The following is a 27,803-nucleotide window of genomic DNA, read 5'->3' as shown; positions in this document are numbered from 1 at the left end:
AGATATACACTTCATTAAAATTCCATCAATTCATATTACGAACATCATGATGTAACATATTACAAGTATGAAAAAAGGTAAAATTATTAAAGAGCTGAGTTATATTTAAAAATTTACGTAACCAGAATAAGTGTACCATATTAAAGTGGTGCAAGAGTGATGTAAAGTATCATTCAGAGTTTTACAAGCACTATGTTATATTAATTAGTAGCGAAATGACGTTAAAACAAGCTTTAAAAATACTACTCGTGCTTGTTGTAGTATCTGCTGTGAGTCTACTGACTGTGTTTAGGGAATTACAAAGACGTGATATATTCAATGTTGATAATATGGTTTTATATGAGCACGCGTTAAGGGAATTCAGAAGAGAATATGGCGGAATGAATCAGTATACAGATCCGATTGCAAGTAAGTTATTTTTATTACTGGTAATATTTGTGTAGATACTTTAAAGGTAATATTTTAATTATTTTGATGGTAGGTAATTCAAAGTACAGACAAGGACTATTTAATATTGCTGTAAGTCCAAAAATATAGTCATTTACTCAAACATTATAATGATAATATTTTGTAGTGTTTATGATTTACATCCATAATTCTGAGATTTCTTAATCTTCTTATGTTATTTTTAGTATTTTATCGTTTTAAAATATAGTTTAATTACAATAATAATTAGTTCATTTACAATATTTATTTTATAACATTAATATTTAATTGGAAAAATTATTCCAGCATGGAAGCTCGTCGGGTCAGCGGGCCGTAACCTCTCACTACAAGATAAACTTTCAGCAGTGAAAAATACGGAATTTCCACTAGGTAAGAGCTCATTAGATTATACAGAGTGCTACTTTACAAGACTGCAGTAACTAGTGTTTTGTTTTTGATGTTTGTATAAAATTAAAACGTATTTTTGTACACCCTGTACTTTGCAGGAATTTTAGTTATGACGTAAATGTTTGTTTCTTTCTAGTTTTAACTACGAATAGATTCTGTTATAATTTTAAGAGTAGATTCGTAGAGCAGTTCTGAATAGATTTAGTTGTAATTTGACAAAGAGATAGGGTATAGTGTGAAATAAATAAAGAGTTTTTTATTCATATATTTTATCATGATTTAAAAAAGTAAAACTAAAATAAGTGTATCGATAATTTAAGTATCTAAACAAGACTCCATTGAATATTACCCTGTATATAATATAGAATTTTACGCATCGAATAATAAACGATATGAACACGTGACCGGAACTGGTGGAAACTGTATCTCAGGTGGATTGACTGATTCCTAGTATTGACAAATTATAATATGGAAGTTATTAAGCAAAGTAACCCCTGAGCTTCGACCGGGTTGAATGCTATTTGCCTAGATAGAGTAAACGGTTCCGTATGTTTATTTACATGAAATAATTGTGCGCTAGGAAACCGATGTCAATTTAATAACAAAAGTGATAGTGTGTTATAACTTTTAATTAATCATTATTTAGGAATTTTATGTAAGAAGACGGTTTGTGATAATTAATAACATTAATCAAACTACTTTCAATAATATTTTATGCTAGGTAGGGTAGCTAAATAGATTGCACTAAAACATTTAAAATCTTAAAACTATCAAATAAAATCCAAAGAAAACATTTATTAATTACGTTGACGAAAGAGGGATAAGCAAAACCAATAATTAATGTACAATTTTTTTTTCTGATTCCATACCTATGATCTTCGGAAAAGCCGATATAGAAAAAAAATATTTTGTTGATATCTTCTAAAATAGTCTAAAGGCCATGTTCTAATACAATTCGTTTCTATTTTTCTAGGTATGAATGGAACTGCCGTAGAACTAGATGATGAAATAAAGGGTCCCATTAAAGTTCTTATGAAAAAAGGCTGGCGTAACCATTGCTTCAACCAATTCGTTAGTGATCTCATACCTGTTAATCGCACCCTTCCAGATTATAGGGATGAATGGTAATATTTATTATAGTTTAGTTAAGGGGTAAAATTGATATGAATTTTGAATTTATTTTTATTTTAAATTTCATCAAATCATCGCTGCAGTTAAGTGAAAGAATCAGAAGAGCAGAGTTTCAGAAATATAATATTATAATGTTATCTTTATTTAAATTTCTGAGCTGATGCTTACCTAACAGCTTTGCTGATCGCTTTGATGCATATAATTATATTATATCATTTAGCTTAATATTTTTTCGATTTAAACCGATCGAATACGGAAATATTCAATTATGAAATTGTTTTCCATTTTTGTATCAGGGTAAATAAACATTTACAAGGAAAATTATTCTCATTCAATACAAAAGGTTTAGACCCTTTTATATTTTTCCCGCAACGTCCCTAACCAATTTGCCAATTTTCCGAATCTTTATTCCAGGTGTAAACATAGAAATTATTCCAAGAATTTGCCTGAGGTCTCTGTAGTAATTTGTTTTTATAACGAGGCGTGGTCGGTGCTTCTGCGAACCATTGAATCAGTACTTCATAGGTCACCGCCCGATCTGTTGAAAGAAATAATTCTTATTGACGATTTCTCATCTATGCGTAAGTGGGCTCTCCAAATCTGTTACCTTTGATGAATTCTAATTTGATTTAGTCGCGTATAAATGATTGAATTTTTTGTAGTTTCTTTGAAAAAGTTGACTTGATGAAGCAATTATTGAGTTTCAGTCTTTCTATTGTTACTGGCGTTAATAGATATAATTGTGCTTCTATATTTTTTTTATGCTGTGTCATAGTCACTAATAGTAAATTATTAACATTATATTTTGGTTAATACATTTGGTTGATACCTGTATAATAAATTGATAAATAATGTATCTTTAATATAATAATCGTTCTTTAGGGCATTTGAACGAAGATCTAGAAAACTACGTGCGGACGAAACCAAAAGTGGTGTTAATAAGAGCGATCCATAGAAAAGGATTGATTAGAGCCCGAATTATGGGAGCTAAGTACGCATCGGGGACGGTCGTGGTTTTCCTAGACAGTCATTGTGAATGCACTAAAGGTAGGTTGGCAGTTATAGGACGTTTTAAGAAATAATTTGTAAATATTTGGGCTAGACTTATGAATAGTAGCAACTTTCTTCCAGTAATTGAATTCAAAACATTTTTCAGAAAAAGGGCTTAACGTTATAAAAGAGTTTCGTTACATTTAACATATCTTTATTTTTCTACGCCCAAAATGAGTGGTCAGCGATATGATAGAAACACTGACTACATAAGTAATCAATGTACATAAGTAAACATATTTAAGAGAATATTTTTTCAGTTATTATTTCACCTGACCTAATACTAATGTACCATTTTATAAAGCCAGAACTAATACGTATTTGCTTGTTTCAGGCTGGCTAGAACCGCTATTAGAACAGATAAACAAGGATCCTAAAACTGTTGTCAGCCCAGTAGTTGATCATATAGATGTATCTACATTCCAATACATACCACAAACAACAGAACATCTTCAAATAGGAGGCTTCGAATGGGATCTCAAATTCATTTGGAGGCCAATACCAAAGAATATTCTAGAAACTCGTACTGAAAAAGCTGCGCCAATAAAAACGCCTACGATCTCTGGAGGCCTTTTTGCGATACATAAACAGTTTTTTAAACATTTGGGCTATTACGATTCTAATTTTGATATTTGGGGAGGGGAGAATTTAGAGTTATCGTTCAAAACGTGGATGTGTGGTGGTTCCTTGGAAATAGTTCCATGTTCGCATGTAGGACATGTTTTCAGGAGATCGTTTCCGTACAAGCACGTTAAAAAATCGTTGATGAAGAATTCGCTTAGATTGGCTGAGGTATGAATAAATTATCTAAATATAAAAATAAAGATAGAAATATTTTATATCTAAAGATAGTAGGTATGAGAGAAGACCTTAAATCTTAACAAATAATTCATGGATGACCACGAATTAAACCCGAAAAAACAGTCAATTATTTTAACTGTCGTCTCGTTTTTTGCTTTAGTTTTATTATATTCCATTTTAACAGCAAATAATTCGAATCCTCACCTTACTCATTCACAATTACATTCTCTGTCACGTAGGTGTGGCTAGATGATTATGCAAAATACTATTATCAAAGGATCGGGGATATAAGAGAGAATTTCGGTGATGTAACAAAGCGAAGGAAATTGCGAGAAAAATTGAAATGTAAATCTTTTGAATGGTACTTGCATAATGTATACCCGGACATGAAATTACCCGATGAAAATGTGGCTTACGGGCAGGTGTGTTAGTATTAATACTTTATATTTTAATCAACTGATGGCCCGATGCGATTTCATTTTTACTGCATGATGCAGATATACATTAAATATTAAGTCGATGCATTACGCATCCGTTTTACTAATAGAATTTTCTCGTCTGGTGAAAATGTTTTGGTTGGTATCTTTTTTTTAACTAAAATGATACATGCAACACTCATTGGTATACGGATAAATATTATAACATTTTAAAAGCTACCTTATTTCTTTGGTAAAGTACAAAGGGCAGATATTAATTGCATTTCTCCGTATGCTATTATTAAAAACGTTGTTCAGTCAAAGCAATAAACCTACATACAATTATAAATTTATAAAGAATAGAAATTACAATACAATTTCTTAGCATTAATTTAACTTATTTTAAATTATACTATTTTCCACGAACGTTCTATCTTATGGGTTCCAAGGATTTCGAATAGAATGTATTTTATTACATTCATAAAACATTTAGCGGTGTTAGCTTTGAATTACCACTTCGTGTGATTTAGATTTACAATATGGGCGAATATCCTGCGTGTCTTGATGTTATATCATCGACTCTGAATATTCAAGGGGCTGTGAGTGTACAACCGTGTCACTTTGAAGGAGGGAATCAAGTGAGTATGGATATGTTTCGATGGCTGACAGATAACGCAAAATGATTTGATACTTCAGTGTTTACTTTGAGCATATTACTTGAAAGCTTATGCATAATAGGAAATCAAAAATTGGTAGAGTTACTATTATATTTTTGTGATTATAATGCTCTTTACTACGAATTCGAAAATGCTCCATAATAACCTTAGAATATAACTTTATTGATACCAAAAATTTGCTCACATTCTTGCATCTCTGAGCAAATGTTTCTCTTAGTTATACCAGGTTATAATTTTCAACATACACACTTATTGAAATCATCAGTGTACCAATGACATAACTTAGTAATAAGGATATTTATTAAAAATTATTAATTTAATATTTTAGTTTACTTTTCAAGTGAAACTTCTTTATGCGCGTTGAGTGTAAAATTTCATGGCAATACCGTCACGTCGTGGAGTAAGGCGATGATTTTGGTATCTTGCCAAAGAAGTTTCACTTCTGACACGTGTGTTCAGCACACACGCTCTTTTTTTCTTCTTCTTTTCTATATCTGATAATATTGATTTCAGTTCTGGGTTTATACAAAATATGGGAGAATAGAACATGATGATATGTGTTTAGACTATTTATTTGGATTTATCACCATGGTTTTATGTGATGAAAAAATGCTTTCCCAAGTATGGTTATATAATTCTAAGGTAAGAAATTAAATGATAGGTATATATAATATTATGTAGTTTTGTTTAGATTTTATGCAAAATATGAACTAATAAATAAAATTGCATACGGAAAACACAAGGCACTTTCACTTCATAATAATACATAATATATTAGTTTACAAACTAAAAGCTTCTTACTGTTTCTCTAGAGCAATATATTTGTTTGGAAATGTAACCTTAGTGCAGCTTCCAGTACCTATGATATTAATTTTAAGTTACAATATTAAACGTTTAATATTTTGTTTTCCGTAAGATTTTCCCATGTCGTAGATGTTATGTGTATTTAATTTGAATTAAAATCGAATTTTACATTATATTTGAAAGAGGAGTATGAGTAGTACTCTTTCAAATATTATTCTTATTATTTTTTAAAATAGAAGCACTACTTCACAAGTTATTATGGAAACAAAAAATGTTTAAATATATTTTCATTACTCACTAGAGCAATATTATTTGTATTATTAATAAAAGGTTGAGTATAGTTATTTCACAATAATATTATAACAATTGTGAAATAGAAATACGGAAAATAATGCACGTGTGAAAATAATAAAATCACGCTTCAGTAATCGATAGGTTAATAGTTCACTATATTTTTATTTATTTGATTCCATTCGAAGAATAAACTACAACGGACTGAAATGATTCTCCGAAAACATTTCATTTCCTGGGCTTTTTAATTTACGGAATTTCCTTATAATTTCAGATAAAATCGATAAAACACAATCAAACAAAACTGTGCCTTACTATCATTGTTACTGGTAAAAATAATTTCAATTTAGAGTTGAAGAAATGTGCCAATTTGACAAATCAAGAATGGACCATGGATAATTATAAGGAACAAAGACTTTTGCCTGAATTACGAAGTTCAACTAATAAGCCATCAAATACAACATAACCTTGATATTGTTGATTTAATCATACAGTTTTGTATTTTTTTATTATATAAATATAAATATTGATAAACAATATGTTTTTGTTTTATTTAGATGCTAATAATCCAAATGTATGTTCAGAAATCCATACCAATTTAAATTCAATATATCCTATCCTAGCCCTCAATTAAGCAGCCTGTATATTATGTTCCTGTCTATAAACTGTCTAACGAAAAATATTAACTGAATACACGTATCTTCCATTATTTGCTGTCATATTTACATTCATACATTTTATTAATGTTTCGTAATATATGATACGGTTCCTTTGGTCTTTATCTTAAACATAAATCTCTTTACATGGGTTATTCTGAGATGGGTGAAATATTTTTTGTTTAAACGTAGCATAACGGTCCCGTTTTTCGTACAAAACCACAGGAAGCCAGTCCACTTGTGACCACATTATTGCGGTCTCGCTAAAGGCTTTGTATGAAATTTATTTATCTTCATTCAAAATGTCATATTTTCCTGGAAAAACATGAGCAAAGAGCATCACGAACAGCTTAATAAAGTAATTTCCCTGAACCAAAAATGCCATCCTTATTTCTCTTTTCAGTCTTTAGTATTTTGTGTTACTAGTATTTAATCTGGCAGATATCATTTACAGTAATAAGACAATCTGTACATGTTATTACTTGTATAACTCTAAGTTTCTAATCCTGTATTTAATTTGCAATAAATAATTTTTCATTCATTCATTCATTAAATCTTATATTTTATCTAACAAAACTTTTCAAATAATAGACGTCCATTTTTAGTGTACAAGACAACAAAGGAACGTACACTATGACCGAAACAAATATCAAGATTTGACCTCAATTGGAAGTACACCCCATGGGGCAATTACACTTAATGATCCCCGAAGCTTTTATTCTGGGTTTATTTTTACTTTGTTTGTGGATGTTGACAAAATTCTAGGAAATTGTAATTAAATTTTGTGTTTTAACATTATATATATATTTTATTGACTTAGGCTGGTAAACCAAATAGCTTGTTCAATCACGGATGTCCCGGGTTCATCTCCAATTAACATTGAAAGGATATTTTTTTAAGGAAAGTAAGATTCTAATTCACCTTCTGTGTTTCCATGCTACCACCAAATTAAGGTAAATATGTCTCCATTGTAGTATTTCTAATATTACTTCCAGCAGTTACTGCTGCGGCATTATAAAAATCACCCTTCTGCCTTAAGCGAACGTCAACGAAGTTTATGAAGGCTCTGAATTTGTTTTTAATATGAAATTCTGTCAATAAATACAGTAATAACTGCTGTTGATATCCAGTCCCTGCGTCCTGTAGGATCTGTGGAATTTACGTCGCTATACCCTCAGTTTGAAATGACCATCTAACGTGTTTCAAACAAAAATTGTACCAACAGATAAGGGTAATGGTAATTACGACAGTAATTAGTCTAATTAATAAATAAGGCTTAGCCACGGCAGTTTTAACAATAAATTGGGATTATACAAAACGATGCGAAATTCTGCTAAAGCGTTAAAATCGCCAAAAATAAGAAAATGCGAGAAGTAAAACATCTCTTACAATAAATTATACGATTAATTTAACAAAAATCCTCGGCTTAATTTAATTGAAACATAAAAAATATTACGTTAAACGAATCTTGAAGAATTTTTGTTTTATCTCAACTTGAGATGATCCTTAAAATGTGTGTAACTTTTTGGGTTAAAGAAACATTTTTATTATGATGAACTTGTGAAGGAGGATCAGTTATTCAGAATAAATTTTATATGAGTGTATTTTTAAGATTAAGATAAGCTACCTTCGTATAAAGGTAACATAAACAAGTAAAAATGAGATTTACATTTTACTTACTACTGTTTTTACAAAATTGTATACGAATTTACTCCATGCATACCCTAATTAATCAAATTTCCTACAAGATACATTTTGAATCAAGAGAAATATAAATGCAATATTGTTAAAAATCAAAAGGAAAATTCCAAAACACGATCGCAACTTGATTAATTTTTTACGTTTTAATAGAATTTTCTTTATTGAAAAGTCTTCCAGGAGCCACATCGTTTAAAGTATTAGAATCTGCAAAGGAATGCAATTTGCAAGGTGTCCATAAAATTCTACATCGACGTCTTCATAGCTTTAAGATAACGACCGACTAAAGGAGGGAAATATTTTATGCTTAGAGTAATAAAGGTAAAAAACGAGCTCGGAATACAATTTTACTGCAAATATTATCTGATACTATATCTCTACCCAGTATTGGAACGCATTGCTGTATGTTCAAGATTTTATTCATATGATGAAAATTTGGAAATACAATAATCTATTGAATTTATATTTTTGGTTTTATGGCATTCAAATGCTTTATAAATATAAATTTACAAAGAATAGAAAAAGTTCGATCACGAGAAAAAATTTCGATTGAGTGTTCACGAGTGGCTGAGTTGGTCAGGCATCCGCCCCGGAATGGCGCGAAAGGATGCGGGTTCGAGTCCCGCCTCGTGATCGAATTTTTTCTATTCTTTGTAAATTAATATAATCTATATTAAAATTGATAAAGGGAACCAAGGATTTAACATTTTGTACATGATTCTTATTAAAGGGAATTTCTCTTAAATTATGATCATGTTGGTATTCCTACTAAGAAGTTCCTAAAGGTCCTCAGGCACACACTTATTATACGTTTAGATTTCTTAAAATTGGCTGATTTAACTAGTTAGCAATAACATTAATATAATTTCATAAATTCGACCCCTGAAGTATAAATTGTATTGCATTACTGTGTTTCATACATGTACAATAAATAAATATAGTATCAATCTTTAAATGGATTTGCTTTTTTATAATATACAGATATCAATTTACTTATTATGATAAAGTTACCATTTTCTCTCAGTAATTTTTCGAATGAATAGATATTTTCCGTTTATTGAAAGAGATGACTATCGCATTTCTGATAACCGCAAGGTAGAGTATTCAAGCGATGCATTCAGTTCAGACTGGACTTTGCTATTTATCTGTTTGCATAGTTGCAACGTAAATTATTCATTAATTAAAGAATGAAGAAACGAACGAACGAAAATAAATAAATAGATAACACTATGTGGTGACTTATTATGATTTAAATAATAATGTAAGGAAATTAATGTAAGTTTTTAATAGGTTGGTACTTGGAGCTTACATGAACATTGATCCTATACCTACGTCTTCGTATGAATAGTAAAAAATATTTTAAAATATATTTTTGTACTTTTTATTGTCCTTGTTACTCCTATATAAAGAATTTTTTATGTCTCTATTAGGTACTTACCTTCCTTTTCAATTTGCAAGACCAAGTATGAACAAATTATGCGCTACGAACGTTTCCGGCATCGATAAATAAATCAAGCACCAAAAACAATCTTATTTAGAGTTTGCACACATTTACATAATGGGACGCATACAAGATGTATGGTGGATTTCACCACACACAGAACATATTGGCGAGGATGAGAAAAATTGCCTTAGCATCGCCTTCCGAAAATTGGACCCCTACACATACACACCACGATGACCCCTACACAAACGGAATAAAGTCGAAAATCCTGTAAAATATTAAAAATTGAATGCGTAAATTGCGTGGGACTTGACAAATATGTTATGGTTTTCGATATTTACGATGAAACTAGACGATTTTCGTTTGAAATAAATAACACTGCAGTATTTTGATTTCGTTATAAATTATTGAGAGTGATGTTTTCATCCTACACACGAATAAAACATTTAAACCTTTGTGATATCCGTTTTTAATCTTTTGTAACACATAAATATTGTTTTTATCAAACATTTGCATAGGAAATTAAATAAATTTAGGTACGACAAAATTCTTTTTAGACACATTTATTACGTAAGTAATATTATATTATCTTCATTATGAAAGCATACATTATGGAAGTGCAAAAACAATATTTTCTTTATCATTTACCAACCGAAAATTTTTTTTTTGAACATGTATATGTCTAATTCTACCCACATTAATTAAGAATTTATAGCAACGATATAAGAAAGAAATAATGAAAAATTGAACTTATTACATAATACTTCAAAGATGACATAAAATATTTTAATAAATAATAAAAAGTATTTCAAGTCGTATTTTATTATCAGCACTATCGCATAAAATATAATAAGGAAAGTAAGTGCAATCCATTTGCCGCCATTTCAAAACATTAAATTTACTTCATAGAACGTGCACTCCTGTTATTAATTCGAATCTAGTAATTAATTTTAACTAAATTATAAGACTCGGCTTTTACGGTGAACTCGGATTAATTGCCTTTGAGATTGAAAGTAAAATAAAGTTAAATAGCGTAAGATATTAAAAGAATATGAATATTGAATAGATTAGATTTTAACATTTGTAGTGACAAACTTAGATATTTTACTGGTAGGATTTTTAATATAATTAATTACTCTATAATATGATTGAATAGTAGAAAATTACATTTACTCCGAAGTACATACCTACCAGAAAAAAATCTTTTGTTTTTTTAACAAGCAGAAGCTTGTGTTATCTGTATTTTAAACGGGTATCATTTAAGCTATCACCAATTTAATTAGTTTTGTGTTTCTTAAATAATAGGGTTTGTCCTCAAAATAGTAGATCTGTCACCAAAATGTAGTCACCAAACAATGCAAAATCAGTTCCACAATAAATCACCTAAAATCCTGAGATATAAGGTCTAGTACCAAATAAATGTTTTTGTATGTATTTTAATAGGTATGTCCTCATAAGTATTTAAGCAAACTAATTTAAAGAGATCACCAATAAATCATATTATGTTAATAGAAAATCATCGTTTCAACCAAAAGATTCTGCTACTTAAGTAGACTCCCAAGGTTCTAAATTTCCACTGGTAGTATAAATTATATTTAAATAAAATTTTTAGCAGAGTAGTAAATAAAACAATTAAAGTCAAAATAATCAATATTTATTGTTTAAAATAATTACCACTGAACAATCAGCGCTGGTTTAAAATAACTGGCTTATGGCTAGCAGAATAGTAGATAAAACACTTAATTAAAGTTAAAATAATCAATATTTATTCTTAAAAATAATATCCACTGAATAATCAGCTCTGGTTTAATAGCTGGCTTATGGCTAGCATTATTGTAGATAAACCACTTAATTAAAGTTAAAATAATCAATATTTATTCTTAAAAATAATAACCACTGAATAATCAGCTCTGGTTTAATAGCTGGCTTATGGCTAACATAATTGTAGATAAATTAATTAACTTAATTAAAGTTAAAATAATCAATTTTTAAAGCGCGCCAATTTGTCTCCGCCCCTTTGATCATTTTTTCATTAAAATTATAAATTGATGTATTAAATTGGTAACGAATATATAAATTTAATATCTGAACGAAATAAAATGTTACTACTGTATTGGTGACAAAATATCAAATAAAAAGGAGTCGCAGTCAGGGATTGATAATCGATTTATTTGGTGACAGATCTACCATTCTGAGCACAGAACTATTATTTAAGTAACAAAACTGTTATTATAAGAACGAAGTTTATATTCATGTAATGCAATATAATTTTATTGGTTATCGATCTCTTATTTTACACATATATTAACATTAATTTGATAATTCATACCTGGGAACAATTTTTGATTATCTGAGAACGAAAATATTTCGTCGTGATAGATCTATTTATTAGGTGATACAACTTGATGACAAATATAAATTTTGGTGATAGAAAATATAGTTCCCATTTTAAACTACTATAAATACCGCAGAGCTGCAGAGAATAGATAGAATAGATCATTATTCATGCTCAATCACTATTATATAATACTAGCTGCTCCGCGCGGTTTCGCCCCCGTGGCTCCACTCCTGTTGGTCGTAGCGTGATCATATATAGCCTATAGCCTTCCTCGATAAATGAGCTATTACACTGAAAGAATTTTTCAAATCGGACCAATAGTTCCCGAGATTAGCGCGTTGAAACAAACAAACAAACTCTTCAGCTTTATAATATTAGTATAGATTATTTAACCACTATGTTACCAATGCGTTATTTATTTAACATACTGCTCCAAACACTCGTTTTTATGCTATTTGTATATCAAACTTCAAAATATATTTTTTCCTTCGTTAAAAATCTATAACCTGAATTTTTTCTTCTAAGAGCTTTCATTCGGTAATTATTATCAAGTGGTCGTCGCAAAAAGAAGAATAAATTGTGGAAAGTTTTTCGACATCGTTAATTAGCCCGCTTGGTGTATTTTTTAATGCTCTGAGTTTTCAATAGGTAATTTGCCTCGCATTTTCTGTTATATATTGATACAATTTTAAAAGATTTTAAGACAGTTATTAAATTCTTATTAATTATTATGAGTGATTTTCTACTCTCATTTTTGTATTTGGAATTTAAGATGTAAATAATATTATGTTTTTCTTCATTTGGCCTTCTAAAAATAATAAATGTATTTGTAGTTTCGAGAACCGAAAAGAAAAACTACTTTAAATAACTAGGTAGTGTTATGATAATATTGTAAAATATAGTTCATAGCGAAATTTTTAAATTCTAATTTTAAATTTGATATCGTACTTCGTAGATATTAAAAATCAATTGATCAAATAAATATATTTATTTATTTATTTAATTATTTATTGCACACACAAAAGACATAGAGACACACAAAGTACAGCTGATAGGAAAAAATGTGTACAAACGGTGGCCTTATCGCTAAGTAGCGATCTCTTCCAGGCCACCGTATGTAATTAGTAAGGAGAGACGTTAAAAGGAGGTGGGTGAGCAAAAAATAAGGCTTTAGGAAAAAAGAAAAATATAATTATAAATATTCAATATATATTATAAATATATGTATAATATCATATACAACAACTATATAGTAGTAAATAGCAAGAGAAAGCATAATAATTATAAATATTTAATAAGTATATCATAAAGAACAAATATAATATAGTAGTAGGTATATAACAAAGAAGAAAATAAGGTAACAGTAAGGAAATAGAGGAAGAAGCTAAGCAAGAGAAAGATAGTGTGACTTAAGAAGGTGTTTAAAACTCCTTAAGGATTGCGCTTGACGTACTTCTAGTGGAAGTTCATTCCAGAGTTTGGCAGCACGAACAGCAAAGGAATGACCATAAAATTTGGTGTTCGTGACAGGGACACGCAAAAGTAAAGTTTTGGAAGGGCGAGGGAAAGGAGAGGTAAAGTAATCAAATTTATCTTTGAGATAGTGAGGAGCTTTAGGATCAAACAGGACGGAGAAGAGAAGATGAAGGATGTGGGAGTTACGACGGAAGCGGATGGGAAGCCAGTTGAGTTTTTTGCGATAGTCTGACACGTGGTCAAACTTACGCAAGCCAAAGATGAAGCGAATGCAAAAATTCTGAAGGCGTTCAAGTCGACTCAACTGGGCTTCGGAAAGGTCAAGGTAGGAGGTATCTGCATAATCAAGATGGGAAAGGAGAAGGGAATGAGCTAGCATTATTTTTGTAGGGATAGGCAGAAAGTTGCGCAGGCGCCGAAGTGAGCCAGCGGAAGCAAACATCCTCCTGCTGACCTCCTTCAGGTGAACATCCCACGACAGGGTTTGATCCATTAAAATACCCAAGTTTTTAACGTGGGTACTGTAACCGATCTGTATGCCGTCCAACAAAACATCCGGAAGAGCCGCCCAATCAATCCTTGACACGTATGACGCACTCCCAATGATGATTGTCTGTGTTTTAGCTGGATTTAATAATAGTCCAAAATTCCTGCTCCAGTTTACAATGGTAGACAAATCATTGTTGACCTTACTGATTGCATTGGGCAAGTCTTCCAGAGTCGCTTGGGTGTAGATTTGGACATCGTCAGCATACATGTGGTAGAGAGAAGTTAAAGATTGAGTTAAGGTATTAATAAAAATTGCAAAAAGGAGAGGTGACAAGACGCATCCTTGTGGCACGCCGGCATTGATATTGCGCCAAGACGAGGAAATGTCATCAAGCGAAATTCGCTGCCGGCGTCCATGTAAATAACTATGGAACCAATTACACGCAGATGGAGATAGGTTAAGCGAGCGTAGCAAACCCAGCAGTAAGTCGAAGTCTACAGAGCTAAAGGCGTTGCTGAAATCGAGTAACGTGAGCACTGTGAGCTGCTTGTTGTCCATGCCGAGTCTAATATCGTCAGTGATTTTGGTGAGCGCAGTAGTCGTCCCATGACCAGGACGGAAACCGGATTGGAAAGGGTTCAATAAATTATGTCTATTAAGGAAACTACTGAGTTGTTGATGGACTAATTTTTCAAGGACTTTGGAGAGGAAAGGTAAAATAGAAATTGGCCGGAAGTCACTGTGGGAAGAGGGTTTGGGCTTTTTTGGTAAAGGAATAACCTGAGCACTTTTCCAGGCGGAAGGAAAAGAACCCGAGGAAATGGAGCAGTTTAAAATATGAGTTAAGATTGGGATAATAAGGTCAAGGATAGGGATGATCATGTTACGACTGATGCCATCACTACCGACTGCATTAGACGACACTGACAATACGCTCTTCTTAACATCTCCATCAGCGAATTGGCTCAGATGAAACGGTGGAAAATTAGGAATTGATAAAGAAGAAAGATTATAAAGTGTGTTTAATTTTGTATTATTATCTAAAGTGGGTGGAGAATCGGTGAAATGTTGATTTAAAAGTTCTATATTTAAGTTATCAGGAAGAGAGTTACTACTTTTATTACCAATTCCTATGGATTTTAAGAATTTCCAGATTTTACTGGAGTCGCCGTTCTCGACAGATGAGTGAATATGGCGTCGTTGTGCGTCTCTACAACATGTATTGCAACGATTCCGAATCCTGACATACTTTTCCCTGTTCAAGTCACTATTATTCGCTTTATATTTGGCTTTTGCTTTCGATTTTAAAATTAACAGTGACTTGAGGTCATCCGTGAGCCAGGGAGCTGGTAGATGCTTAAGTTTGACTGGTTTGAGGGGTGCGTGTTGGTCGTATAGTTGTGTCAGAAGCGAAGTAAATAAATCGACTTTGGAGTCAGTATTATCGGCAGAAAGGATGACAGACCAGTCAATCTTACTAGCATCACGGTGAAGACTCTCAGTGTCTATCCCAGCAAAACTGCGTCGCATCACAAGTTTGGGTTTAGGTTTAGGAGGCCGCATACTGTATGACAGGAAAATTAGGTCGTGATGAGAGAATGCACTAGCATCACACTGACCATGTTTCAAGACCAGATTGGGAGAGGAAACAAACATTAAATCGAGGAGAGAAGGAGAGCAATTTGGAAGGGAGTGAGTAGGTTTGAGGGAAAGAAGATGAAGGTTATTGGATTCAGTAATAGAAAGAAGAGTCTTGGCTCGGGAGTCGTTTTTAAGGAGGCAAGTGTTAAAATCCCCCATAAGGATGGAATGTTCATAGATAGGGACAAGTTTTTCAAGGATGGTTTCGAAGGAGTGGAAATAATTAATGGAAAGGGAAGGACTATAAAACACACCCAAGAGGAGTTTTTTATGAGCTAAGGAAACTTCAATAATAAGATGTTCAGCCGCGTCCGGGGGAGGGGGTTGCGGCGACATACTAATAATACTGAACGGTAGGTGGGACCGTAGATAGATCGCGACGCCTCCCCCACCCCTCCCCAGGCGGTCATTCCTTATCAAGTGGAAGCCAGGAAGTGAGTAATTGGAAGAAGGAAGGCAGGGTTTGAACCAAGACTCGGAAATTAGGATAGCATGGACATTAATAGACTCGAAAGAAGTGAGAAAATCGGGATAGTGTGCAGGCAAACTTTGGGCATTTATATGGATTACATTGAAGCTTTTCAGGTTGGGAGGGAGACTAGAGGATAGGAAATTATTCAAAGGGACAAAAGAAGAACTGCGAAAACTATCATCACTATCATTATCATCTTCAGAAGAGAGAGACATATAATTAAGGTCACTAGATGAATTGTCGTTAACCATTTTAAATCAATTATAAAGTTTAAACACCAACTTACTGACACCACGATAGCTTTGAGTTTATAATGAATATACTAAATACGTACTATATGAATACCAATAGACAGATAGATATATACTATAATAATATGTATACTAATATATATATGAATATTAAAATATAAGTTATGTCTTAGAAAACGCTTATTTTTTCTACACCCCCAGCAAATACAAAATAATATAGGTTATCGCAAAACTACATGAAACGGAACACTTAAATGACAGTTGACATCTGATATTGACAATATTTGACATAATGTCATTTCATTACCATTTACAAAACAATGGTAAATAAATATAGTGTGTTTATTGGGGCAGAAGTCATGAAGTTAACTGTGCATCCACCCGTGTTGAGTAGAGAACGTTTAATCGATAATAAACACCTTATAAAGCAGTTAAATACAGTTTGACTTAAGAAAATTTTAGTGAATATTTAAAAAAACATTTTTGCAAGATTTTTGCAACATGCAAGATCGTTTGACACACATGAAATTTTCACTAAAAATTTACATTTTTTTTATACTAAAATTTGAACATAACAAACCTTTACCAATACTTATTTCTACCTATATTATTATTACAACTGTGCTAACATTTATGTATATGTTTGATTTTTTAAGTTGGATGCGGTACTCAAGCCCACAGAGAGTCGAGTTCTTTTAATGCCGTTACAAGTAGACTTTATTATAATTCCGATACCAAGTGACTTCCTTTCAATGTTAAATCTATTGAAATTTATCTTTGATCTGCTTCACTTTGATGTGTGTACAAAACGCACATTTTGATGACTTACTTTGTGGCTATAATAATGTAGGTAAATACCGATATTAATTTATTATTGGTTCATTTTTACTTATTATGTTGGCAATTAAAGAAGCTAATGAAATGTTTGTCTAAAAATATATGGACCTGTACTTTAACCACAAGTAAGATTGCATTACAAAATGATAGAAGATGAAAGCTGTAAATGAAAGCATCTTTAAGCATAAGCCGAGCAAAAACCTACTTTGTACGATCAAACATTATAATTTCCGAAAGATAGGGATTGTTTAAATATATTGTTTTCATACTTAAGTTTCTAAAGAACGAGGTACACAATTTTACTTCTTGTAAAACGTTTTTTCTTGCCTATGGCTTTTTATAGACTTCTATGACACCTAGGTACAACATAAAAGATCATTGAAGACCCCTCTATAAGCAGATGGTGTATTGTAAGCTTTAATGACTACGTCCCTTCAAGGGAGCTTGTTCGGAATACTGTTTAAAAATTTACTGTTTCGAGTGATTGTATGGTTTCTGATGAATACCTTTGAAGAAGTCTTGTCTAGTAGAGTATATTAATGCATTCGGGAACTATGGTTTTCTAGTATTAAGTTCATCCCGGGTTTTTAAATTGGAAGAGATTATTTTAGTAGATAATATAATGTAAATATCTGAAGTCACGTAATTAAACAGCCTATTATATTTTTTCGTGTATGATAACCATAAGAATGAATTGAATGAAAAATATGATGAGAGAATAATATTATTTGTATATTTTAGGTACCTAAGCAACGTAAGGCGTAAAGGCGAAAAGGGTACAAAGACAATGTTAAAAACAAAACTGTGTTACCATCATCCATACATACACATAAATACATGTAAAACATATAAAAAAATACGCATAAATCTTGTTTATCTACTCGTATATTGCTCGCTTGCACGTTTTCAAATTAAACAATAACAACGGCAACCCATTTTGACGTAAAAATATTACGTGTTGATAGCCACTTTGTATTTTTATACCAAAACAAATGCCTGCAACCGTTGTCCATCGATACATCAATGGGAATAAAACCGAACAAGTGCGATTCAGACTCTCTACACAGGGTTCCGTAAGTTCTGCAAAAAATGTTCATCCATGCAATATAATTATGCCGCGCCAACCATTGCTCATTTTTTGATTATTAATTATTATAGAGGTAACAGTACACGTCATTTCTGAGAATTTCTTGAGATACTGCTTACAGACGGACAGATAGACAGCAAGACAGCGAAGTCTCAGTAATATAGTTCCGTTTTGCCTTTGGGTACGGAACCCTAAAAGTAAACCGGTAAAAGTTTTGGTAACAACAAAAATTCTATTTTAATCTCAAAACGTGTGCACTACGCAGTAACCCTTGGTGTCGTATTTCACATGAAACCTATCGATGCATTGACACGATTAATTTATCATGTAACAACTGGCGACGGTTCATGCGATATTGAAAAAAATTGTTAAATTGTGTTTGATAAAAAATAGATATATAAAAAATGTCTCTATTTTGGACATTGGGAACCTTAATTTAGTGCAGTTATCAGTATCGTATTATTAGTATACCAAGTATCAACTATTATAATTAAAATATGAGAAATATTATAGAGAATTAATTATTCATCTATGTAAGGAAATTGATATCTATAATTTAAGTAGGTCTTTTAAAAGGTACCTCTAGAGTCTAGATAATATTATGGGCATCATTAAAATGGTAGTCTAAATCGTCTCATCATCGTCTTAACCACAGAACATATAAAAGAGGTGTCTTAACTTCGCAGCACCCGAGTTTATTAAACAGATAATATTACTCAGTTTCACAATATTAGTCTAATTAGGCAATAGGCACATCGAGAATACTATAATATTGTTTTTGTGCAGGGAACTTGGTGTGGTGGGAGGAAAATGACGGTTTAAAGTTAGTGAATTATTTATATAACTGAAAATTAAATTTCTTTAAAAGAACAAATTTTTAGATGAAAGTTTTATAGATACTCAGGATTTTACGCAGCGTTAGCGTAAAATAAATTCGGATTTTGTTTAATTATACCTTGCGTTCTTGTGTTGTATTTCCGAACATTGTAAGTTTATTTTTCATTTATATAAATCCCGAACATTTTTGTTTAATTCCGATGTGAAGTAATTCGAGAATATAGAAGAATATTCAATAAAGAATGCATTTCATACTAGCTTGAAAATCTTTTCATGTGGCAGGAATAAATTATTCCACGTCATTAGGTAGGAATACAATATATTTCCGTATTCTTGCTTTTCATCCAGATTGTCTATACTAGGTTTTATAAAATGATAAATTCCTCATATTATTATTCTCTTAATCGAATTCATGAATGCAAATTCAGATGATTAGCTCCGTTTTTATTGGACTTTCTCTTGAATGCTGAACACTAATCGTTAAGATATAAATTATGACATGGATATCTCTACTAATATGATGATTGGGAAAGTAGGTACCTCTATATGTTTATATGTACGTAAATCTTCTAAAAACAAAGGCACTTTTTGCCAAGGAAACAAAGTAAGAAAAGTTGGTACTCATAAATATGCCGATTAGAATGTTGTTATAGGTCATAGATCTTCTTAAAGACACAACAATGAATAAATAGTGTTTCTGGTTCACACATAAACGTGTCCCGAGGTGAAAAATCACATCATTATTTACACAAGCATGAAAAGAAATAGCCTTGATAAGAGGAAAAATACCCAAATGTCGAAGTACAAATAGCTTCGTTACTTTGATTTACAGGTTTTGTGCGTCGAAATACAACGTATCTCGAATAAATATATTTCGGACGGTGCTATTTTTATGAGAATAGCCGCCTGATGTACAATAAAATATTTTTATTTTACTAGTTATTGTGATTTTGAGACTTAACGGCCTAGTGGGCTTTCGTGTTTTATATTCGTGCTAAAACAATTTAATGGTACGTTGGAAATATTTTTTAGAACTATGAAATTTGAGCTTTTAACTGATTGGTTAGGCGTAACAAAGCAGACATTTGGAAAAGTATAAAATATATTTGTTTAGACGTGATGAAAAAATTGTAAGAACTATTTATAATAAAACTAGTGGTCCGCCCCGGCTTCGCCCGTGGTACATATTTACGTTTTCTCTACATAAGAACCATCCTCGTACTTCAAGGAATATAATAAAAAAAGAATTATCGAAATCGGTTCAGCCGTTCTCGAGTTATGCGCTTACCAACACATTTTGCGATTCATTTTTATATATAAGAGAAAGAAGATAAAATACCAACGTAAAGTAAAGAATGGGAAGCGAAATAGATTAAGATCGATACATTGATATAATATTATACTCATACTTGATGATATGGCTTAACTATTAAATGCTTCAATAAAAATGTTCGTCATACAGTTTCCATAATTCTCCCGTCGCGTCCCACAAAATTATCGGTTGTTAAAAGCCGGCCAAAATACGCCGGAAAAAAATCACGCATAAATAGTCGTTATTTATTACAGCTCAATGAATCGTTATGTTTTATATGATAAATGATGAACAGCGACTGGTCTCGTCTGATCCCATCCCTGCCGCGTCATTTGTAATGATAAATTGTATATGGAAAGTTGGGAATAATGTAATATTAACGTTATTTACCGTTGCGTCTCTAAGGGTTAAGATAACAAATGGTTGTAGTGTTGTGAGTTAGAATTTGTTTTATCCTCTGTTCTGTGTGGACGAGGGTTATTAAATAGCCGGTATGATTATATTGCGAGCTAATTCAAGTCTTATCTGGTTCTATTTAAATGATTCGGTGAAAACGGTCGCAGGTTTCAAGTGAGCTAGCAGAAAATATGTAGGACAAACGAATAAGCTGGGAAATATAGTGTTCTATTATTTGATAAGCTTTTCTGTGTAAGTGTAATTTGTGTTCAACAAAAGACACGCATTTTGAAAATATTTTAAAGATTTGTAACTGTTTTTTTCTTAGTCGTATGGGCTAAAAGAAGTTCAAGTGCGTACCTAACATTAGCAGTATTGCAGCCGATGAAGTTTTTTCCATAACGACGGAATCACGAAGTAGGTAACTGAGACTGTAGGGTAAGAAAACTACATAATCTTATATATAAAAATGAATCGCAAAATGTGTTGGTAAGCGCATAACTCGAGAACGGCTGAACCGATTTCGATAATTCTTTTTTTATTATATTCCTTGAAGTACGAGGATGGTTTTTATGTAGAGAAAACGTAAATATGTACCACGGGCGAAGCCGGGGCGGACCGCTAGTAAACTACTAAACTAGGTGTTTAAGAATGAGATAGTATCAACCTTTAACAAACGCAAACAGACTGAGGGTATATACTTTATACTTCATCAAGCTTAATGAATATAACTTCAGTCCGACAACTTACAACACACTAAAATAACTTGTATCATCCAGAGTACATTAACGTCACACATTACTTACGTAAGTAACATTACAGTACATTCAACCGTACTTAGCCCAGCCGTTTACGCACACGCGTAAAATAAATCTCCAAGTCAATAAAAACCCTTGCCACAGTAAATTAGCCGAAATAGTCATTAGACAGTCTACACTGCTCACAATTTCGCAAACTCCACCTAACCGAGGTTTGACGACTGACGAGTAGGACAAAGTTAAATGGAAAAGTTTTGTAGGCGTTACGCCCTTTGGGAATTAACCTTCTGGTGGCTTTTTAAAAGTTTCTCTCTATATAAGAAATCATGGGTAATACGAGCACGGAAGCTAGTGTGGTTGCTGAGTGGATTTTTAAGCCATTTGTATATATATTACTTTAAGTAGTACTTGAGAGTAAATACGGTTGGATTTAAGAACTGGTTTAGGTGCATTACTTTAGTTTAATCTGTTTAAAGGAATAATATGCTTTAGCTCATATTTATAAATATAAAACATACATTTAATGGCACTGACCTGGACACGACATATTATGACGATATCCTCCCAAAGTTGTGGTATATGTTCAGAATAATTAGGTACTTACCTACTTAATAACTTTTCATGATTTGAATAAATTTCACTCCGTTATTTTGAAAAACAGCATGTATATTTATAATTTAATTTGGAGAACGTATAATTCACCTACTCTGAGATCTGAATCGTCGATGAGGCGCAGCGGCTTAAAGTTTGACAATCAGAGTGAACTATAGACATGACACGTGTTTTATTTTCATTCTACCCTCAATTTTTTTGTGAAAAAAACAAGGTCATTCCTTGTTTTCTTTCACCCATAGATAATAATAATTACAAAATCGTGAAGAATCATAATAATATATTGATGCCATAATCGTAACAGAATTAAAAAAATCCTAAATTAATTTTAACCAAAATAGATGTCATCTATAAACGATGTAGGTATATGATGCCAAATATAAAAAGCATGAAATGAGTCCCTGATTATTTTTATTTACTTGTGATAAATAATAGAATAAAGACGAGAAAAAAGGAATACAATATAAACATTAATATGAAAACATGTGAGAGACAGATAAGTTTGACTCAAAGTGGCTTATTCGAGCTGAAGTGGTTGTTACGTATATTTTCTAAGAAACACATCCTTTGATAAAAATGTAATACTAATATAACACATTCTGTCCAAGTCGTTGAGCAAGATAAATCTTAAACAGTATTACAATGTGGATCACGTATGAATCTAAGATCGACCAAAAAGCAATGTGACAGGGAAAAATATTGTACTCCAGTCTCCAGCCAGTATACGAGTATATTAAAATTCACTTGACTCCCACATATGAGAATATTTCGTGACTTTTGTGACATTTAAATATACAATGAAGTCTATTATATTAATAAGTTCCTATTTCTAATAACAGTGATTTATCCTTGTTAAAAGGCAATTATAAATTTAGTCTGTCTTTTAAAAGTTTATTTTGAGTTAGAAAATACTGCGTATTTTTATACACCAATTAACAACTAAACAAAAAAGATTTGAATCGCAAATAAAGCTGAATGATTGTGATGATCATTATAACAACTATCCTAGTCAATAAAATGCAAAAAATACGTCTAGTGTCTACATTAGGTAACCCATACTCTCGAAATAATTTTTCTGTGTTCTTTAATAAGCACGGTATAATTGTAGAATAGAAAAAAAAATTATTTATTTATAATAATTATATTGAAAGCATATTTATTGTATCTAAAATTCATACTAATTTGCTTTTAAATGGTACAAATCAAATTATTGAAATCATCTCCAAGACATTTTCTAATTTAAATAACTCCTCGCAAAAGAAATATTTAATTTGCGAAGGTAGAAATAAATTATTCCGTTATCGATTCGTGTTTAATAAAGGAACCGACGTGGGAAGAGATTGCAAACCATATTCGTATTTGGTTTAGAATAAAAATTTCGCAGAGGAGGTGTTATTAAATGTGACACATATTATCAGACGTAATAAGTACGGTATATTTACTTTCACAACAAAGAATATGAAGAATTATAGGTAATTAGGTACCTACCATAGAAATCTAAATAACAAGACACATAGAAGTGCTTTAATGTCATAATTCGTATGAAAACCGCTGTCGCCAAAATCAACACATTCAAACCGAAAGCTAAACAGTACACACAAGTAAACTATGCCTTTTATTGGACAGCTTGATTTTAGTGAAAACTAACTTAACTATTAAATAAAGCTTTTGAATATGTATCCTAACGCACGAATTTACGGTTTATTTTAGAATAACATCCCTAAGTATATGAGACTTTTTGCTCCAATACGAACAAACGTGATAATAAGAATGGTCGACTGTGTCATTCATTGTTATTTCGATTACTATGGTGACACTCGTAATACTTGTAAATATTCTATAATTTTAAGGAAAAACGGCATTATTTCTAAAAAAAAAATATTTTCCGATGAAATATTATTCCTTTATAAGTATAATTACAACTTGTGGAAGAATTTCCGCAATGGGAATTGCTGAAACACACCATGTATACACTCATACGTCTCCAGAGCAACTGAACAGTGACGAATGCACTGGTGATGTGCAAATCACCTGAGTGGCGACAAGGTCACGCACGCTTACGACTTCTAGTGTCTTGTTATTTAGATTTCTATGGTACCTACCTACTGATTTGTTTTTCTTAGTTAATAAAAGGATCATTTTGGATATGTTTTTAAGGTTCTCTGTTAGGATCTGAACTTAATACTTTAAAATAATATTGGAAAGAAGTTGCTTAAAAATACAATGTGACAATTATTAGGAATTTTGTTTTAAATCATAAAATTCATTCTTAAATATTTTTATAACTCCACAACTTTATATTTTTCAAATTGTTGGAAAGCGAATTAAGAGCATGAAGCAATTATATTTCTCATTTATTTTAAAGACCGCGTGGAACATTTTTAAAAGCAAATGGCTGATTAGATTTCTCAGTGTCAATAGGATTTGATTAATTTTCTGTCCACTTGACGTTTTAAATAGAAGCGACTATTAAACAATTAAACATACATAAAAAAGTAAAGTAATTTTACAACCAAGTGACGACGACATTTTAGCAATGGAAAATCTCAGCGGAATTATCTCTGAAAAACTTTAAAAAACTAGCCGTAAAATGTCAGTGCGCTACCAAGATTGCAAATTATATGATTTCCTTATTTGATTTGTGTAATTTTCAGGTAAAGGAGAATCGGGAAAACGGAATCTGGTCTAAGACTCCACTATAATATTGAATCATCTGATACAAGTAGATTTTTATCACAGGACGTCTACTCTTATATTGTAACGAAACATTTGATTTTTTGCTGAAACTTATAATGCTTAAGCGATTTATAGCGACATAATAGTACACAAATATTTTTTTCCTTCTTTATACTTTAAACTTTATTATACTAGTGGGAAGCTATACTACTTCTAAGTCACATAGGTTATATCTAATACTAGCTGTTGCCCGCAGCTTCGCTTGCGTGAAAAAGAAAAATTTTCATGGTATAAGTTTATCCCCTATTTTACCCCTTTAGGGGATGAATTTTCTAAAATCCTTTCTTAGGGGACGCCTATGTTATGACATCTACCTGCATACCAAATTTCAGCCCGATACGTCCAGTGGTTTGGGCTGTGCGTTTATAGATCACTATATCAGTCATCTTTGAGTTTTATATAATATATAGAAAATATATGAAGTTTAAGCACGAGTCATCATGACGAGTCGACTGTCTATTATTAGATGTATTAATAATTACAATACAATTAAAATACAATAAACAAATAAAACAATTGATGTATTAATAATGATTACTTAAACATTAGGATATACCACTATCTTTCAATCTTATGTATTCAGGTAGGAATAGTTAGCATCACAATGTTCATGTGACAGCTGCGTCCATCAACCCCCGAAAAGAAGTCAGATCTGTCACCAATCACGGCTCATTTGACCGTGATGTGCTAAAATGGTGCACTGCGGTACATTCCTGTAATCATAGTGGTTACATAGCTGTGCGTTTCATTTTCACATATCCACATTAATTTATGGGTAGTCAATTTAAATCGTTGCTACATTGATAGATGTAATTTTATTATTTAAACGGCTTTGTTTGTTATGTTGTATTAAATGTTTGTATTGAAAACTAATTGGTTATTTTGTTGGAGAATAATAATATCGCAGTTGTATTAAATGTGGGAAAATTATCAAGAGAAAATACTATAATTAATTATCGTAATACCCGCTAAAAGTAGGTGCATTATAACAAAATAAAACATGTATTTCTTCTTGTACACTATAGTGTTTAAGCGTAAATGACTAAAAAGTAATAAAGAATAACTAGGTACGTACCTAATAAAAAACAAACTTTAAGTTAGAACCATTAGATATACAAAATTAATTCACAAATGTAAAATTATTCGTAGCAATCAAACCGTGCCTACGGAAATCTAAAAACAAAAGTTGGTAAAGCAAATAAAGCGTGTTTTCGTCTCTGACAATCTGATTACGGGCCATTTTATTTTATCAAATAAATCCACAAAATGTACGTACCAATTCGCACCTCGGAATGCTTTGACGAATTACATTTGTTCCAACTTGAAATGAGTTCGAGTTATCTCAGCTTTGTGAAATGCAATTTAATTTTATACTCCCAGATTTGGTAGGATTATAATCCATTATAATGCGTTGCGTTTTAGATTCATTTGTTTTATTTGAAATGATTTATAATACAGGGGTCGTAGAATACCGTAATAATATAGCGCATAATGTTTAAAAAAATATTATGGAGATAATAATATCTGATACCTCTGTTTACTCTTAAATATTTATCAATCATCAATCTCTTTATAACCAATCATTTAATTACAAAAAATATTATCATAATTACTCAGTACTCACATAAAAATATTATTTGCTGTTACCTTTGCTTTTTAATGAAAATAATCGATATGTTCCTCCTCATATCATCACAACAATAAAATTAATAAGTAACTAATCAGCACCAAAATCTCTGCTTAAGGTGGATGTTCCGACCGTCCCTCCATACATTTTTGATTACCTCTAAACACTTAACACAGACACTATTTCTTTAAAACTAATCATTTTATCACTTCTCTATAATGAAATGTGTGCGCGTTCGACCTTTTTAATCAATAATTTACAATATTTACTTAGAAAAACAACAGTAAAATACCGGAAAAATTTGACACTTCTACAGTAGTGTGCGTGACTTTTGCCAAGCGAAACACGACATAAAGCACGACATCTAGCGCATAGACTATATACTTATTACAGATCTAGCGCGTCAATGTCTAAACGAAAGGCGATGTTTAGACATTGACGCGCTAGATGTCGTGCATTCGCGTTCGTTATCTTATACATAATGAGCATAATTCTTGAATGAGAATGAGAATTTCTTGTGTTGTGAATTTATTTTTGTATGCTATGCATTTTAATTGATTCAAATTGCAATGTTTCTCTAGTATGCATTTGAGACTATATTGTAAATTGTAATAATTGATCGTGGGTATAGTAATTAATTATTCTAATAACGCAATTAGTAATATATGTATTTTCGGTGGGATTCAAAACAAAAAATTGGCCCGTGATTTTTATGAAATTTCACCACATTGCAAATCACATCAATCATAGTCCATACACATGTATGACGAAAGTGATTAGTATTGTGGCTAACATTGACTCATCAGTTCATCACTGAAACCAGTGATAAATCAGTACCTATATCATATTGTGTTTGAATATGTATTTTTAAACAATGATATAAGTATACAATTATTATAAATCGGTAAACTATCAAAGTAATCACAAACTTGCAAACATTGGTAAAATGTCCAGTAGTTTATGAGCCTATTCATTACAATCAAACAAACAAACAAAGTTTTCCTCTTTATAATATTAGTGTAGACAAACACTATGAATACGATCACGAATGCAAATTCGGGGATTTTCTAATTATTGCTAAATAATAATTGAATTCGTTTTGAAATACTCTATAATTTTTAGTGTATAAAT

At 31.5% G+C, this 27,803-nt stretch overlaps 1 protein-coding gene across 1 annotated transcript; it reads left to right on the top strand.

Annotated features, from left to right (window-relative positions):
* The first annotated feature begins 215 nt into the window (after positions 1 to 215).
* On the top strand, positions 216 to 15,598 carry LOC149903361 (putative polypeptide N-acetylgalactosaminyltransferase 9). Its single transcript, XM_090108915.1, has 9 exons — positions 216 to 408; positions 733 to 816; positions 1,808 to 1,958; positions 2,380 to 2,546; positions 2,848 to 3,012; positions 3,350 to 3,807; positions 4,056 to 4,238; positions 6,279 to 6,438; positions 15,570 to 15,598. The coding sequence occupies exons 1-9, from the start codon at positions 216 to 218 to the stop codon at positions 15,596 to 15,598; spliced, it is 1,590 nt and encodes a 529-aa protein (XP_089965041.1).
* The last annotated feature ends 12,205 nt before the right edge of the window (positions 15,599 to 27,803 follow it).

The sequence above is a fragment of the Colias eurytheme genome, chromosome 13, assembly GCF_061535395.1.
Source record: "Colias eurytheme isolate Ceu_HAF_F1 chromosome 13, ilColEury1 Martin Lab GWU primary, whole genome shotgun sequence".
Lineage (NCBI taxonomy): Eukaryota > Metazoa > Arthropoda > Insecta > Lepidoptera > Pieridae > Colias > Colias eurytheme.
Note: the sequence above shows the minus strand (reverse complement) of the source record. Positions and strands in the feature narration are given on the sequence as shown.